The sequence below is a fragment of the Prionailurus bengalensis genome, chromosome C1 (genome assembly GCF_016509475.1).
Source record: "Prionailurus bengalensis isolate Pbe53 chromosome C1, Fcat_Pben_1.1_paternal_pri, whole genome shotgun sequence".
Classification (NCBI taxonomy): domain Eukaryota; kingdom Metazoa; phylum Chordata; class Mammalia; order Carnivora; family Felidae; genus Prionailurus; species Prionailurus bengalensis.
Window position 1 is genome coordinate 177,704,863 of NC_057345.1, and position 19,489 is coordinate 177,724,351.

Genomic DNA, 19,489 nt, shown 5'->3' on the forward strand with positions numbered 1-19,489 from the left:
CTGAGGATTGCTGGAGGGGAGGTGTATGATAAGATGGGCTAAATGGGTGATGGACTTTAAGAAGGGCATTTGTTGGGATGAGCACTGAGTATTATATGTAAAAGATGAATCACTGGGTTCTCCTGAAACCAATACTACACTGTATACTAACTAACTTGAATTTAAATAAATTAATTTTTAAAAACAGACTATGGACAAAAACATGGATTAGTTACTCTTCTGTAAAAACTGTAAGAGCAATTATTTTGCTATTGTTGGATCACTTAGTGTCCTCTTTATATGTGAAGGATATTTTATTGAAATGCCTAAAACATTATTGATTTGGTAATTGTAATAAACCATATAATTAAGATACTATGATTAAATAATTAAAACATATCTGTTTATGGAAAACTTGAAATGTATGTGCAAATAAATAGAATAATGTACCCATCACTCAATTGCAACAACTCTTAGCTCATTGCTAATGTTACTTCATCTAATAATATTGCTCTATTAATTATTATTACAGTTCTTTCGTGTTTTATACACTTATGTAATTTTATTACATTTTAGTTGACATCTTATGTTTTTATGTTTCTTTACTGTCCACTTACAACAAAAAAGAAAAGCTTTTCAGGCTTGAGTTTCATGTATCTCCTTTAATTGTTTCCATACTAACTTCCGGTAATGAGTGTTTAAAGTTGAGAGAATGTTGAAGGTATGACCTCTTTAGTCATGTTCAAAAGAATTATTTGATCTGAAAGGATTTGTTGCTGTTTGCCCTTCTTTTCCAATTGAATTATAAATTCATTTTTTAATTTTGTGGTCCCTCATTGTAATTTATTGAAGTACTATATTTTTTCTTTAGTTTCTTCCAATTTTAATATTAAATTATTAGATCTATCTTTTTAATAATTACCATCTTTTTTCATTAAAATATATTTATTATGTCTTAATACTGATACCAAATTCACTTTTTCTCTTATTTTTTAATCTTCAAATTGCTGATTAATTTGCATATTAAGAATTTATATTTTTATATCCACACAAAGGAAAGAGTCAGTTGGAACTTCTAAGAAAACACTTTTTTTTTTTTTTTTGGCGTTTACTCAGTTAATAAAAATGAGCTCATCTTGTAGCTGTTTAATTTGATGTATGATGATATTGTACATATTTTACTTAAAAATAATAGACTGTGATTCTTTGTCTTTTTTATGTACTGAAGGTTACAAAGGAGAAGGCTTTTTTTGTTTAGTATAGTCCCTTTCCAGAAATGTTCTGACCCCAATTCTGAGGAGTTCAAATTAGGAGGCCATTAGGAGATATTTGGGTGGCTCTCCAGTAGAGTACTTTGAAGTAATCTAGTCACCTTATAAAACTTAAATGTATTTATTTTTATCTTAGTAGTAGCCAGTCTAATCTGGATGGCCTGTTGCTCTGCATCACTCATACTTCTCATGCTTTTCTGTGTTCATCACCATGGGAACTATGAAATAGCAATACTTAAATATGGAATCCTTCTGATCTCTGCCCATTTGTTGATTGATTTTTCTTTTCTTGCTGACCCAAGTCTTCTACTTTGAGTGAGACTAGGTATGCATATTAAGGAACTTCTGTAGTCAGTAAATGAACCTTATTTTCTTTAGCATATTCCTTTTATCTTAAGAAACAACATACTTGGAAGGTCAGTAGTTGTGAAACTAGTAATTGCCTTTCATGATTCATTTTTATCTCCTGATTATAGTTGGTTGGCTAGGAAAACAACAAAGAATCAAGCTCTTACTTTTAAATTTCTGTAGATTGACATATTATAGAAATCTACAGCACTTTTAAAAGCTTTTTACATTTATATTGCCTTAGTGCTGATAGTTTTTGAGTGATTGGATCACAGACTCACATTTCACCACCAGCTGTCATTCAACTTCCATTTAAATATTTTCTGTGTAAGATAAAACTACAGTACAACCATCCTAATTAGTACCTGTGCATTTAGGGTTCTTGTAGATAAATTTCTGCAGTGGTGTGAACATCCTTTCTTCACAGTTACTCTTCATATCATCTGATCAGAAGATGACACCTAACTGTAGGTGCCGGGACAACTTAAAGCAAAATCTTTTTTAGACACTGGAAAATTTGTTACCCCTTTAATTTTTTTTTTTTTTTTTTAACATTTATTCATGTTTGAGAGAGAGACAGAGTGTGAGTAGGGGAGGGGCCCAGAGAAAGGGAGACAAAGAATCTGAAGTAGCTCCAGGCTCCGAGCTGTCAGCACAGAGCTGGACATGGGGCTGGAACTCAGTGAGATCATGACCTGAGCTGAAGTCAGACGCTTAACCAACTGAGCCACCCAGGCACCCCTGTTACCCCTCTAAAAACCATATTTAAGATGTTTAAAAATAGTTTACTAGAGATTTCAATTCTGGTTTTTCTGGGTGTAGGTATTCGTTTTGTGGATTAATTTAGCCCTTTAAAATGATGTATGTGCTTAATAGTGTGTCATTTTAAATTACCCTTCTGTTCACTTCTGTTTTAAGACACTTAAAAATTTATAAAAAATGTAAAAATAATTTTAAATTATCTTACAATAACTTACTAAATTATTTGTTGTAATCATATCTTTTTTCTGTTATTACTTCCATTTCCTTTACCCTAGATAATCAGTAGTAAGCTTTCTAAATTGATTTACCCTCCTGGCAAATTCTTTTAACATATCCTAGTACTTCTGCCGTAGGAATTTCTCAGGTATCAAAAATAGTATATTTAAAGTACTCTGATCAGGGTCATTCCTTTCCTTACCCTGTTACTAGAGTAGAGCATCATGTTCTTTGTAAATCCCTGTTAGGTATGATTGTGCATGCATTGGAAGATTTTTTTCATGTTGAGACTGAAACTTTATTCATTAAATAGTTTTTAAAAAGTTTGATATATTCAAGCAACCATACCTCTTTACATTAGGAATATAAATAGCTAGCTGCCTTTATAAGTGGCATAACATAGGGTCATGTAAAAATATAACAGGGAACATATTATAGGATTGCAGTTTAATTCTGGTGTTTGTAGAATGTGCTAAAGTTAGAGAGCTGAGCAGTTCTCTTATAAAATATGATAGTATACTAGGGCCTCCTCCCTATTGGCCAATATTACTTGGTACTTTTTTTAAGGATACACATTTCATTTGGAATGAACATAGTTTTCCATCATTAAGTTTTCAAACATATATAATTCTTGGCTTATTGTTAAATCTCAATTTGCTCTAAGAGAACATTTTTAACTGCTGAAGCAATAATTTATCAGTTAATATATGGATTAATTATAGTGTGGTCTTTCACGTATAACATATTTAAAAATCAACAAGTACCTTTTCGTACATTTGTATTTTGCTTATTGATTTCTGCCTGCCTTCTCACCATCTGTCCACAGATACACAGATATACACAGATATACTGTCACCACAGCTACAGTATATGCTATTATATTTGTCACAGGCTAGTGGAGAACACAGATGAGTTAAAGGAACTCACAGAGTAGTGGAGAACACAGATGACTAAGTAATGACAGTAAAAAGAAGCCACCAGCTGCCTAGAGGAAGGTTAGGGAGTTTTTCAGAAAAGTTATCATTTGAGTTTGAAGATGGTAGGTAAGAAGGGGTGGGGGTTTAACCTTGTAGCAAGAGAAGAAAGATGAAGAGGAAAAGCACCAATTGAAGAACTATGTCACAAAGAAGACAAATACCATATGATTTCACTCATATGTGGAACTTAAGAAACAAAACAGATGAACATGGGGAGAAAAAAGAGAGGCAAACCATAAAACAGACTCCTAATTATGAAGAACGAATGAGGGTTGCTGGAAGGGAGGTAGGCAGGGGGATGAAATGGGTGAAGGGTATTAAGGAAGGCACTTGTGATGAGCACTGGGTGTGGTATGTAAGGGATGAATTACCAAATCCTGTACCTGAAACTAATATTACACTGTATTTTAGCTAAATAAAATCTAATAAAAACTTGGAGGGCAAAAAAGGAAGTTAAATGAGTTAGGTTCAAGAAAAAGATGAGTAGACAGGAAAAGTACTTGCATCCCTGGGAGCATTAACTGAGTCTGGGGGCATAGGTGGGCAAAGGAACAAGTCTGCCATGAACAAGGCATCTTTTATGGCCCTAGGAGGAACCAGCTGAATTTCTTTAACAGCCATATGTAAGCTGACATGAGATATTGGAGGATGGGATCCTCAGACAGAGTTGGTTCACCTCAGATGCCAGATGTCATCAGGACTTACGCTTAGTAAGCAGTGATAAAGAGAATTAGGACTGAGCTAGAGAGACAAAGTTTTGCCGTGCTAGAGATCCCAAAACCTTGCTAGAAGAAAAGACCCCATTCCATCTTTAAGACATTTGAAACGAGAAGTGAACTAGAGCTAAATAAAGGGGCAGCTCAGCTCCAACCCAGATACATTCCTAATTATATTGAAGAGATTCTCTCTTTAGCTACTTGACAGAGGAAATAAAGTGCCTTCTCTGGGGGAAAATACCTACTTACGTATCTATTTTTCTTTCATTTACTTATGTATCTATGCAATGTCTGGCAAAAATAAAAATATTAAGAAACAAAGGAAAATGGGATCTATAAGAGAAAAAAATAGTTGATATAAGAAAACAAACATGACCTCATATTTGAATTAGCAGACAAGAACTTAAAACAACTATGATAAAGAATTTAGAGGAAAAGATGGTCAAAATTGCTAAAAAGGTAGACAATTTCAGCAGAGAAATGGAACTCTAAAAAAGAACCAAGTGAAATTTCTAAAACTGAAAGTAAAAGTTTATTTCTTATAACCAGCAGTGAGCCACTGAACCTTTTTAGGTAGAGGGTGAATGTCATGGTATTTATAAAATTAATTAGAACACTGTAACTCCTACCATAAACTATGTCTTATTATAAGAAGTGTTATCTTGAACTAAGTTTTGAAGGAGGGAAAGGGACTTGACATAGATTTGAAACAGATTTTTAGGATAGAACAGGCCTAAAAGACTTACACAATATTGGCAGTAAGAGGGAGAGGGAAGAATCAGTTAAATCTAGAGTATCTGCCTTTGGAAACTGTTGGATGTTAGTGTTATATGAGAAAGAGGATTAAGTGTAAGTATCAGACGTAAGAAGGAAAAGAATGAGTTCAGGTCTGGGTGTGGTTGATTTGAGGTGGCTTTGGGACATTCAGGTGATATTGAGTGAGCGTTTATTTATAACTTGAATGCTGTCAGTTTCATATGTATATCTTTAGTAAATTCTAAGATGTGTGTTTTCTCACATTTTGACGTCTCTAAAAACAGGTCATGGCTTGTAATTAATGGCCTCCCCAAATCCTTTTTGGATGGGAAGTTTTGTGCATTATTGATAATTCATGTGTTGATTGCAGGAATAAACAACAGTTTCATATATTTTTTTGCAAAACAACAAATGCTTTGTGAGACCTAAAAAGAGAATATAGCCACAAGTGAAAAAAACTGGGTTAAGTACAAAAGGTTTGCTATCACATGCCAGGCACTGAAATTGAAGACACAAGAGGAAATTGCCATATCAGTGAGGATAGATAAAAGAAATATCTAAGCAGTGAGAGGCTGGTGTGGACCAATTCATGTATTGCACAGGACTGTTGTTAAGGCATTGTATCATGAATTATTTGGCATATATTTTCTTTTTCAGAGATTCATAAAAGTATAGTGTTTCTTATAACTTTGATCAAGAATCATTGGCATACATGTAGTAGTTGAAACTTTGGGCGTGGAGGAAATATCTAGAAAGAACATAGAGTGAAATGAGAAAAAGGCATAAGAGGTCTCTGATGATAGGGTCTGATACTCTCTGCTATGAGTGTGTCCTTTGTTTAGCAGGAAGGCAGAGTGCATACCTGTTGTGATTGCTGGGCATGTGCACTCCTTGTTCTCTGTCAGCTTCACCTCAATGTGAATTTGGCAGTAGCCTGTTTACTTTCCTAAGGCAGAAAATGTAGCACCACAGTGTTACAAGTGAGAAATACCATGGTGTTCCAAGGACTAATTCTGTGTGTGAAGGTGACATGTTAAATTTAGGCCAAAAAAATACCTACCTAAAAATGGAGGAAAGCAAAAAAAAAATTTTAATTAAATTGTTAGTAACGTAATATGCTGATGAACTTACCTGATCAAGAGAAAAGAAGCAGGAAAACATCAAATGTGAACAAAATAGAAATACAGCTTTTCCCTTGTTTTTTTTCCCCTCAAAGATCTTTTTTTCCTAAGATAAAAAAAATTGTATATATTTATAAAATAAAGTTTCAAAAATTATAAAAACACCATGTGTCCCTTATAACTAAGAAAACAGTCCAAACAAATTTGGGGTTTATTCTTATTACCACATTTGTATTTTTTTCTTCTATGCATTCATTTCTGTGCATGCATTTCTATTTGTTATTCAAAACTTTTTTGTTAAATGCCTGTAGGTTATTAGTCATTGAGGTGCTGGGGCTGTAATGTCATACATGGTACATAATCATTTGCTCTCATGCTTCTTGTATTCTAAAAGGGGAGGCAGACACAAATTTTTTCAAATATTGATAATTTCTAGGAAGAAATAAAACATGGTTTCACTTTGGGAGAACCAGTCTTTGATAGGGCATTCAGGGATGGATTCTTTAAAGAGGTGATACTTAGGTTAGGATCTGAAAGTTGATAAAGGAGTTAGCCTTGCAAAAGGTAGTAGGGGAAGACCATATGCAAAAGTTCTGAGGTGCAAATAAGTGTGATGTGTTGGAGGACACACCAGAAGGAGAACATTGGTAGGAAAGGAAATTGCCATAGTCAAGAATATATAGGTCCATATAAGTTTTAGCCCTTTTTATTCCCAACCCCTTTACTCCAGTTATCCAGTGTTATTAATAATAGTGTAAAAACAGTTTCATGCTACTGTTAGGCCCTCCCCTACATCTCTTTCATTTCAATAATTCCTATTTCACAGTTACATTGCAAATGCCAGCCATGTTGCCATATTATGTTTACATTTGGCTAAAACTCTTTGCTTATCAGTTTTATTTTCTCATCTTCTTCTGTCATAAAATTTCTATTTTGATATAATTCTCATTTGGCTAGTGCTCATCCACCACTGTTTTAATAAAATGTACTTGGGGAATGAACTTCTGAATCCTTGCAGTGTCTTCATTTTATCCTTATACATAGCCCTACTGGGTGTAAGTTTCTTAATTACCCCTCAATCATTTGTAGATTGTCTTCTAGTGTTATAGTTAAGAAATTTGATGCTAGCATTTCCTCATAAGGAACTTACTGTCTCTGAAAGTTTCTAAAATTTTTTCCTTACCCTTAAATTAATCCTAAAATTTAGGATTTCCAGTGGAAGTGTGGTGTCTCTTTCTCCATATATACATACACACACACACACACACACACACACACACACACACACACACAAATACTCCTGCTTGTAGTAAGCTCTTGAAATTTGTACTAAAGACTTTAACTCAAGAAAATTTTCTTCTGTTTAGTTAAACCTGTATTTGTTTCTTTTTCTCTTCCTGGAACTCCTGATTTTATGCTAGGGTTTCTAAGTCTTATATTTTCCTCATGATTGCCATTCTGTTTTGTTCTTTTTTTTTTTTTTTTTTTAATTTTTTTCAACGTTTATTTATTTTGGGGACAGAGAGAGACAGAGCATGAACGGGGGAAGGGCAGAGAGAGAGGGAGACACAGAATCGGAAACAGGCTCCAGGCTCTGAGCCATCAGCCCAGAGCCCGACGCGGGGCTCGAACTCACGGACCGCAAGATCGTGACCTGGCTGAAGTCGGACGCTTAACCGACTGCGCCACCCAGGCGCCCCTGTTTTGTTCTTTTTTGTGAGCAGTAGGTCAAAGATTGACCTATTGCAGCAGCTTTTAGCCTTTCTGACTTTTGTTCACATAGTACATTTTAATCATACAAATCTAATCAAAGCAAAAAATTCTTGATGCAGTATATACTCTTACTATGTGTGATGCACTCTATTTTCTGCTCTTGTTTAGTATATTCTAGACTTTATTTAATTTTTACACTAAATTGATTTTTTGACTTCTCAGTGCTTTGTTTCTCAACCCTGGCAGTACAGCATTAGAATCACATGAGAGGATTGATTTACTAAGTTGAGATTAGCTCATTACTGGTAGTTTTAAAAGTTCCTCAATGTTTAAAAAACACAGATTTGGGGCGCCTGGGTGGCTCAGTCGGTTGAGCGTCCGACTTCAGCTCAGGTCACGATCTCGCGGTCCGTGAGTTCGAGCCCCGCGTCAGGCTCTGGGCTGATGGCTCAGAGCCTGGAGCCTGTTTCCGATTCTGTGTCTCCCTCTCTCTCTGCCCCTCCCCGGTTCATGCTCTGTCTCTCTCTGTCCCAAAAATAAATAAACGTTGAAAAAAAAAATTAAAAAAAAACAAAAACAAACAAAAAAAACCCACAGATTTATGGTATAGTAATGAGAAAATATCCAGGCCTAATTGTGTGTGTGTGTGTGTTTAACAAAAGCTGGTTATTAATCTGATATGTAAGCATTATAATATTTATACTTTTATTCAACTTTTTAGTTACTACACTAGTAAAAAGAAAATCTTTGTGTTAGATTATACTGTGTTTTGAATATTTGTTGTTCAGAAGATGAAATTAAACCAGACAGTTAGACATTATTTCAGATAAGAATTTTTAGTGTAGTAATTAAGGTTATCACATTTGCTATATTTTAGCCTTATATCACCTATATATTGTATTTTAAGGTGCAGACTAAGCATCATTCCAGGTGGTTTGAATATCAGCAAATTGTTAAGATACTACATTCTGGTGAGCCCATGTTTCTGTGTGGTGGTAGAAATCAGATTATTCTTGTTTAGATCACACAGAAGAGATAATACTTAGCCAAGTCAGTCCAGTTACAAATAGAGGAGTCTAGCAGAGGATCAGAATAAGTTGCAAAGTTGAGCCACCTTGGGTTCCCGGAGTTGGGAGAGGACTGGCCTTCAGTGATAGAAGGGGTTGAATATATTGTATATAGATTTGAAGATGTGTGAAGTTCTTTTCACATCTAAATGTGCTTTCCTCTTATCTGCCAACAGGTACAACTGTGACTGCTTTAAGATTGTTTAAGAATCTACCTGTAAGAAAGCAGTTTTACTCAACTGCTAAAAAATGTAAAGATGAAATAAAAAAGATCCAGGATCTCCTCATAAGCTATGGTATACTTAAACCTGACTTAAGGATTGTTTTTATACATAACAAGGTAAGTATTATGTTTCTATAAGAGTTTTCGGTATATGATATTATAAAGGCACAATTTTATCAAAATCAGATATGTAAAGTCTTCTTGCAAAAATTTGTCCACATTTGTTTAGTTTATTATATAAAGAACCTCTTTACTTTCTTATCTGACATCTAAATGAAATCTGATTGAACCTTTCATAATTTCTGAGATCAGGGATTTTGCCAGTAGACATCCAAGAAATATTTGAGTGCTGCCTAAATATGCAGATGTATAAGACTTGTTCTTTTCCTTTAAGGAGTTCACAATTTAGTGACATTTTTCACCTTCTATTACAAACTGTTTCTCCTTTGGAAGAGTTTTTTTTGTTTTTTTAAAAGAAACTACCTCATTTCTTCCCAGTTTTCAAGTGAGGCTGATTAAGAAATTCTTGTTGCTTGATGAATCTTGATAGAATGAAAGGTATTTTCTGATTATTCTGTTTTTCATAAAATTCCACATGTGCACTTGAAATATTTAAGAGAGGAAAGCAGAAGTATGGAAACCCAATGGGGAGTTGAGAGTTAACATTTATTGAGGCCCTACACAATGCTACATCATATCCTAGGTACATTAAACTCCTATGATCCACAGCAACAACTGAGTGAAGTAGACATATCAATTTACCATTGTCCTCTGGACTGAACTCAAGAGAGGTTTAATACTTTGCTCTGTGTTGCACAGCTAGTAAATTGTTGAGATGGGATTTGAAACTTAACATGCCTACAGAGTGCAGGCTATTTCCACTCTGCTGTCTTGTCTTTTCATTTTAATACCTTATGTATATATAGTTCTTTTCCAGGTTTCAGAACACTTACTAATAACTTTGTAAGTTAAGCAGCATTATTTCTTTTTTTTTTTTTATTAAAAATTTTTTTTTTCAACGTTTATTTATTTTTGGGACAGAGAGAGACAGAGCATGAACGGGGGAGGGGCAGAGAGAGAGGGAGACACAGAATCGGAAACAGGCTCCAGGCTCTGAGCCATCAGCCCAGAGCCCGACGCGGGGCTCGAACTCACGGACCGCAAGATCGTGACCTGGCTGAAGTCGGACGCCCAACCGACTGCGCCACCCAGGCGCCCCTAAGCAGCATTATTTCTATTTGTAGGAGGAACTTAAAGCTCAGAGTAATCAAAGAAATTGTTATATACTTTACAGTAATTAGTAGTACTGGGGTCAGAATCCTTTTTCATCCAGCATTCTTTCTATTCTGTGTCTATTTACTTGTTATTAAGATGATTCTGTCTTAAACCAAACCATGGTGGAATATTTATGATCAAAATCTTTGGTCATTTTAAAAAAAAAACAGAAAAGAAAGAAAAACATTAAGATTAGTCAGCCACCTATTCCTGCTACCATAGAACTCAACCACATGATACCTTGAGATCTCTTCCTGCTCTACCATGCTATGATTCCTCAGGATGTTGATAGATGGAGGCTCATCCCGGTAGTATAAATAACCCTATGACCCCTTTATCCAAAGGACATTTAGCAATTAAAAGCTGAATATACCCAAGTTAAGAAAAGATCAAGGGCAGAAGAAAGTGATTGGGAAGGGAAAACATATGAAAAAGGTAAAATATGAAGATAGGAACTTCTTGTTTTTAAAGAAAAGCAACAATAAGGAGAAAATAGAATAAAACAAGATTTCTGCCTCATGTAATAGAAATGAGTATTTAAAGTCAAATATATATATTTTCTAAGTTTTGGATAAGTTTATATTATTTTCCAACCACTGTACGATCACCAGTACAGGCATTATCTTTTGAGAATGGAAGGTAGTATTTTATAATATGCTGCATTTTATTATTTTTTGAGGACAGCACATCTGAACTTACATTGAATAAACACAAGTCCCTTAATAGCGTTCAGTAATTTCAGATTCAGTTCAAATCCTAAAGAGTATGCTGAGAGTATTTTACCATGAAAATAATGTGAGATTATCAAAAATCTTACAGTAAAATTAAGTATTAGTATTATTACACAAGATGAAGGACTGAATTAGAACAAGCACTCTGTCTTCAATCTTCCTTCTCTTAGTACAAATTATTGTGCCACTTTTTTCTTTCTTAGTAGTGCTGTTGTGCCTCAAATGCTGAAATATATTGTTAAACCTCCCAGAATGGCAGTGGCACATATCATAAATCTCTTTGAACATTGAGTCCTGCTCTTCTCTTAGCCTTTTTCTTTTAAACATGTTTATCATTCTTTATGTGCTTTTCAGAAGAATTTTTTGCCTTTGCTTGAAATTTAAACATGACTATATTGACATCTTTTCTTGAAATTTTTTTCTGCTTTATAAACAAACAATCATATTGCACATAATATGAGAAGTACTATTGCTATTTTGACATCTTGGATTAGATAGTGTTCCTTCTTTTTATGAAGGTTTAACCTGCCAAGACATTCTTTGAATACTGATAATGTTGATGTTCTTGCCAGTATGGTTATGTTAGAAAGAGGTATTTTTCTTCTTTCATCACCATGTTCCTTGAAAGCATATTGAATAATGAGACAGCCAAAGGGAAATAATTTACAAGTGGATTCAGTGACTTTATTTAAAGTAGATATTATTTGGAGAAATGTTAGAGCCATTCCTTAAACAAGCACTATAGTCTTCAGCTTTAGTTGTAATAACTGAATTCCTATGAAGTCCTGCTGTGTATATTTTCATTTATAATGTAGTTATTTCCTAGAACTAAAAAATTTTCTCAGTGTGATTATATGAAACCAATTTAGTATTCTAGCTCTTTCATATATGCATGAATAGTTCTGTAGACGACTAGTTTAGAATATAATGTTAAATTGTGATTTCAAATAAGGGGTACTTTCATATTTCATGGTTGTTGGTTTTTGTGAATGTTTTCTTCTGCCTAAAATACTATTTATGGTTGTAAAAATTGTTTTGAATTGAATTTTGTCTTGATAATTAGAGGCCCACAGGTATTGAAAAGCTGAATTGGATTATCATTGATACCAGAAGGTTTTAACTGTTACAAGAGAATAGTAATTAAGGAGTGACTTTCCATCTACCTACCCTACCTCCATGTCACATTAGTCTGAAGGCTTATTGGGATCAGTTTATTTTTAAGGTCTGGAAGAATGATGACACAGCTTTGAAGAGTTGAATATCTCTGGCATCAGTCAATCTGGGAAGAGGCAGGACCTTAGCTGGAAACAGAAACGCAGAAAACTGGCCATAGAGATTTGGTAGTGTGTGTAGTGGCTTCCTCTCTTGACATAGTTTTCTGGGTCGCTAGGAGGGTACTCTTTTGTGGTGGTGGCTGAAGATGTAGGAGGAACGGGGTGACCAAGAATGAGAAAGAAGGGACATGTTTATTAGATTATAAACTGAAGATTAAAAAGTAGTAGTTTATAATATGTATCCCCAACATTCATGATATTCTCTTTGTTCATTGTATTATTATTATTTTTTTTTGTAACTCTTAGCCTTTTACACAAATATTGTTAAATGTCTCAGTTTTGTTTCAGCTGTACTAGATGAGGAATCAAGAAAAAGTCCACAGTTGGCCCAGTATTACCCACATCCCAAGCAAGGTTATGGAGGCAGTATAGTCAACAGGAAATTCCAGTTCAAGACTGTAGTTCAAATGCCCTTTCCTTAAATTCCCTTTCTTTCTTCTAGTTCCAACTTTGAAAGTTTGAGTGGGTTTTGTTTTTTGTTTTGTTTTGTTTTTAATTAATGAAGGTGGAGGTCCATTCAGATATAGTTTTCAGGTTAGCTTGAGGTTGATTATCAGTCTTGATTGGTTGGTTGGGATTTTTTGGTGATGTTGTGTTTTGTTTTGTTTTTTTGCTGCCTGCAAATTAATGATAACTAAATTCTTTAAATGGTTCTGTTTTTTTCTTTATTATATTCTTTTACTTTTCACCTAGTTTCTGTTAACTATTATATAGAAAAGATGAAAGACATACATAAGTCACATTTTATAGTAGTTTTTTTAAGCTTATTTATTGTTTTTATTTTTAATTTATTTATTTTGAGAGAGAGAGAGAGAGAGAGCACACACACACACACACACATGAGTGGAAAGGGGCAGAGAGAGAAGGAAACAGGGAATCCCAAGCAGACTCCGTGCTGTCAGCACAGAGCCCAACACAGGGCTTGATCTCACAAACCGTTAAGATCAGGACCAGAGCCGAAATCAATAGTCAGATATTCAGTGGAATGAGTCACCCAGGCACCCCTACTGTAGTTTATTTTTTATCTTGATGTTTATCCATACTATCCATATTGAAGGAATCTCTGAATTCTTCCCCTATCCCCAGCAAGACATAGTTATTCTTCGTCATCTTCTGTAACATTATTTCATATTTCTGTTATGTCATTTTTGCTTTGTTGGCAATGATTTGTGTAATGTCTTTCCTTCTCAGCAGACTCTTGTGGGAGGGAGAACTGCATCTAATTCATATTCCCCTTAATACTCAGTGCATAACACACAGTAAAATACTAAATGAAATACATGGTGCTAAAATCAAAATCACAAAAATTTATAAAGCTCCAGTTTTGAACACTCTGGCCTCTTTCAGAACAGGCATCACTGGAGAATCCAATAGGATGAATCCTCAAAAAAGGATTCATTTTATATAATATGAGGATTCATCCTTTTAGATTCTTCAGTGACCTCTTAGATATTTACAGAGTATATTCTCACTTGTATTCATATATACTGTTCTAGTCTCTTTTCTTGGCATGTAAGTCGTTGATATGTCTTCATTAGAACTAGTTAGGAAATACATAAAGATTGCATGGAGGGACAGTGAGTGGGAAACACTTGACAGGGACATAGTCTTTAAGTTATCAATTTAACATATTTTGTTTCTATTAACTTAGTTAAATGGAACTATATGATTATTCCTTTACAAATTCTCTAACCAAATACATCTTACAGTTACTATTTATCCTAATACATTTCTCTACTTCAAAACAGTAGATTTCTCTTCTGATCAGTAATTTCCAGAGAATTCTGCACAAATCTAGCTTTTTGAGCTTAAGCCAGTAAAAGTTGATCACATGATCTCTAAGGCCCTTTTCAACTCTAAACCTCTTTGATTTTTAAGGATGTCTACATAAATCTTAAGCACTTCATTTCTTAAAAAATTGGAGCTTCACATTTCCATCACTTAGTAGTTCTAAGAAGGTGATTTATATATCAAATCACAAAATATAAGCATTTATGCCTCCTAGATTTTTAGGTCTTTACATCTAGAAAAGACCACTGAAAATCTTTTTTGTCCTGTCTTAAACCTTTTAGCAAATAGAGTATTTTTATCTCTATCCCTTCCCATTTTATCTTCACGTGACCATGTGAGTGGATTGCCTAATAACTTAAATGTTTAATGTAGCATAAGATGAGCTAAAGTTCAATTCTCTTAGCTCTTAATGCAATATTTATTCTCCTTTGCTATAGCTTTTCCACAGCTACTAGATACAGAGCTTTGAGTATGTGCTATGGAATAATTATGTGATAGCCTATGGAATAATTACATGATAGGAGTTTACAAAATAAGTGAGGAAGATGTGAAAGTGTATGAACGTTTAAATAGATGAAAAGAATAATGAAAAGTTACTGATTATCAAATGATATTGGTATATACTATGAAAAGGGAAAGGTTACTTCAGGCTAGAATAGTCAAGGAAGACTTCATGGTGGATGTATTTTGATCTGTATCTTTCTGTGGATGTTTAACAAATGTCTTGGCTGGACTAGAGCTGATGCTGGTGTAGATCAGTGTGTGTGGAGATAGGTCTGACCCCCATGAACAAGAGTTCTTTCTTGCTCTGAATAGATAAAATGTCACTTTACCTGTAACAAAATGTTTAGAGAACTTGCCTAAAGCCTAAGAGCTTCATGAAAATAAACTTAAAAACCTATTTATAGCTGGAATTCAGTTCCATACTAAATGTAGATGGTGAGGCAGGAGAGGGTCAGCAGAATTTCTGAAAAAAAACCCTATGAGTAAGTGAAGGTATCTGATCTGGACAGAAAGCAACACTTCTCCTTACGTTTTTTTATTGATAGGAGCCAGATGAGAGCCCAGAGCAGTGAGGTGTAGATGTCCATTGGTAGTTATCAACAGGGAATCTTTAAGACCATCTCTCTCTCCTCCATGCTTTTATCTGTATGTGTCAGATGGTATTTCCAGAACTCTCAATCCTGGCAAGACATCTCTAGTCTTTCCCTTAAGAGTCAAAGTCTTGGAACTGTGAAGTGCTTTGGGACTGCCAGCCCTAATCTCATCATGTTTCTATTCCCTTTTATGTCAATCAACTCAAGAAGGCTGAGTCTCTCAACTCATTCTTTATCACCCTGGACTCTTTTTCTCATCCAAATCATTTGTCTCTTACACATCCCCATGTCCTGAAATGTCCCATTTCATGATTAGTCACAAGTAAAATCCTCTGTGTCCTTAGCCTTTTCTTGCTCTGGAATCTGACTTTCCCTGAGAATACTATATCCTCTGCAGCCCTTTCAAATGGTGACTGATTTCTCTCATCTGTTTCTCACTTCCTTGTTCCTCATTGCAACTTCCAGACCATTCCTTTTTCTCTCCAACCCAAAATCTCATTCAGATTTTAATTTCATGTCTTTAGATCCCTAGATCACTATCACTCTGTGATTTCAGTATCCACATAGTCCTTTCTAGCTTCTCAAATCTTTTACCTTTTCTCCAGTGATTGTTCTTTCCACCCTACTGTAGCTATTAATTCCAGTGGCTATACCGTAGACTTTGTTATTGCCAAAAACCACTTCCTCCATAATTTCATTGTTAAGTATTTCACTCTCTGACCATGACCTCCTGTGTCCCCAGCTTATTCCATCCAGCAACCTTCAGACTCTACTGGATCCATTGATCCTACCATCTTTTAATTGTTTTTTATCCATTTTTTCCTCATTTCTCTGCTTAAATTATAAGGTCCATAATTACCATGCTGTCCTTGGGTACTCCCTTAGTTTCTTGCTTCTCTCTCACTGAACTGTGCTTGTTTGACTAACCAAATCCTGGTGAAAGCCATCTTTTTGTCCTCTTGGTGCCTGAACCAAGCTGAATGTTGTAGAAGAAAATACACACCCATCATGACTTTAAATTCATGATCACTAATTTTAGTGCTGCCTGGCAGTCATACTGTGTTTCTCTAGTGCATTTTTCTCTCCTGATCTCCTACATCAGTGCTTTAAACAGACTGTAATGTGTATGTAGATCACCTGGGATTTCAGGATGCAGATTCTGATTTAGTAAGTTAGAAAGGGCCTGAGATTGTACATTCTCAACAAGCCTCCAAATGATGTGGTTGCTGCTGTCCATGAACTACACATTGATTGGCAAGGTCCCAAATGGCCATTTCATCTGTCCTGTCCTCAGACAGCCAACACCTTCTTTTCCGTCTTCATTGTCATCTGACCTTACACCCTATTTTAGTGAGAAAATTGAGGCAATCAGGAAAGGACTTCCACAAATCTATCCACCTATCTGCAGCTGTGTCCATACATCAGCCTTCCCTTCCATCACTATGGATGTACTCCCCACGTTCCTAGGAAAAGCTGACTTGGGCACCTCTTCTAGAAATAGTTGTCTTTATTCATTGTCTCCAATTACTGTCCTCCCATTCTCTCTTGAACCTATTTTCTCTCAGTTTTTCTCTACCACTCTCCCAAAACTGCTCTTGTCAGGGACACCATTTACCTCCACATTGCTAAATCCAGTAGTCACTCCTCAGTCCTTATCTTAGTTAGCATTTGCCACAGTTGATCTCATCCTTGAAACACTTTTTAACTTGGCTTCTAAGTCTGCACAACTTGTTTTTTTCCTCTCTCTCTTTCTACATCAGTCCTCTGGTTGCATTTCATATCCTAACTTCTAAACTTTTAGTGTCCTACAGTTTACTCTCTTGTATATATGTGTGTGTGTGTATATACACATTTTCATAGTGTGCTTATTCAAATGACTTTACATATCATTTATCCATTGATGACTCCTAAATTTTTATCTCCATTCTGTAACTCTCCCCTGAACTCCAAACTCCGATTACCACCCAGAAATCCTCTGCGTATTTGGTAATGATAATTTGACACATTTAACTTGTCAAAAACTGAGCTTTGTATCTCCTCTTCTGGAACTTTTTCCACAGCCTTTCCCATCAATATATGAGAATTCTGTATTTCTAGGTGGCAAACCAAATGCCTTAAGATTATCCTTGACTATTGATTCTCTTTCACTTTGATTCAAGAGTAAATTCTATAGGCCTACCTTCAAAATATATGTAAAACCTAACCAGATTTCACCATGTCAGTGACTACCACTGTGGTTCAAGCCACCATCATCTCTCACCTGGGTTTTTTTAATAGTATCATAATTGGATCTCTCCACTTCCTTCTTTGCTGTTTTAAGTCTGTTTACTGCCCAATAACTAGAGTGATTCTGTAAAAATGTAAGTCAGATCATGCAACTCCTCTTTAATGAGTTTCCATATCAGAGTAAAATCAAAGCCTTTGTAAATGGCCTATCAATTTTACATCCAGGTCAGTAAACTTTGTTTAAAAAAAAGAATCATATAGTAAATATTTTGAGGTTTGGGGGCTATACAGTCTCTTAGAACTCTTCAGCTTTGCCTTTGTAGCATGAAAGCAGCCACTGGAAAACTTCAAAAAGAAAATTTAAAGGCAGTCAGCCCCTTGGCCTATAGTTTGCTTCCCTTTTGTGGATGATCTGATTCACCATTTCATCTGATGTCATTTCTTTCTTTCCTTTTACTCACTTTGTTTCAGTTGAACTAGCCTCCTTGTTGTTCCTTGAACTTGTTAGTCATACTTCCAATTCAGGACCTTTGTGTTTGTAGTTCCTTTGCCTAGAAGATTTTTGTATACATTTGGCTCAATCTCATCTTTTAAAACTTCTCAGGCTTTCTTTAGCCACCCTAAAATTGCAGTCATTTCCCCTGTCCCACACACATTTTCCTGCTCTGTTTTTCTTCTTAAAACTCATAACCATCTAATATGCTATATATTGTACTTATCTTGATTTATTGTCTTTCTCTTCTCTAGAATATAATTTCCATGAGAGGAAAGGTGTTTTCCTACTGTCTCACTGCTGTACTCCTAGAGCCTACAGTAGTATTTCATGTAGGTGCTCAAAAAAAATAGGTGGTAAATGAATGTAATCAAGGGTTCAGAGCATGGAGGACAGGAGTGCTCCATCACATGAGTGGCACTAGTGCATACTAAATTGTGAGTGTAGGTAGTTAAGCACTTATGATACAGGCTGATGAGGTCACTAAAGATTAAAGACAGCAACTGGAACAGAGAGGTAGCAAAATAGCAAGTATCGGCTCTTAGACCTGAAACACTTCCTTTTCCTTCTGGGGAACTCATAGAAAGTCTGAGAAAAGGGAGGGCTGACTTTGGTCTCTAGGCAGATGTGGATATTATTGAAGTAGACACAACCTGTAGTGAAGTAGACACAACTTGTAATTTCATCTAGGACCCCCCCCACCCCGCCCCAGCTGGGTGAGTCTATATTATAGAATTTGCTAATATGGATAAATGGATCAAATCATTCTAGGTAGAGAAATAGTGTGAAGATAAAAGGTATAGGTAGGTAAGTACAGAGTACATTTAGAGGCAGTTAAATCAGTTTAGGTGAGTCAGGTATTTTATATAGAGAAGTAGAGGAAGATAGATAAGTGAAAGATAATTTGAGGTTATATTATAAAAGAATATAAAAAGAATATAAAAGAATGCTAGGCTGAATCTTTTTTGTTTCTTTTTAATAGAAAATTGGGAATAGGGAAATGATCAAGGTGTTAACTCTGACATTAGTTTGGCAGTAGTGTGCAGGAAAGAATTGTAGGAGGCTTTGAGCAGTAAGTGTTACAGCTTTAAGCTGTAACAAAAGTCCAGGCACCTTGGGCCTGAATAAGGATAAATACATTGACAAAGAAAGCAAAGGGTGTGTGTGATAGCAATTATAAGGAAGAATCAATGAGACTGGTTGACTGACTGCATCTGGAAAATGAACACAAAAGATCTGAGGGTATCTGATTTATTTAATTTACATGCCTAGGAAAATGATAATGCTACATCCCTTTTATATCCCTGGATGGGTGTATCTGACTTTCACTTTTAATATGTAGTTACCTTCATGTATTACTCTGACATAATTTTGATTTCACTTTAAAAAGAAT

The 19,489-nt window shown here is 35.2% G+C and overlaps 1 protein-coding gene across 9 annotated transcripts in view; it reads left to right on the forward strand.

Moving 5' to 3' along the window:
- PMS1 (PMS1 homolog 1, mismatch repair system component) overlaps window positions 1–19,489 on the forward strand; it is a 100,076-nt gene that overhangs the window by 29,047 nt on the left and 51,540 nt on the right. For all 9 annotated transcript variants that reach the window (XM_043577282.1, XM_043577289.1, XM_043577287.1 and 6 more), the window contains one exon: window positions 9,103–9,266. In XM_043577282.1, the coding sequence (XP_043433217.1) occupies window positions 9,103–9,266 (164 nt within the window). The remainder of the gene's footprint in view (window positions 1–9,102; window positions 9,267–19,489) is intronic.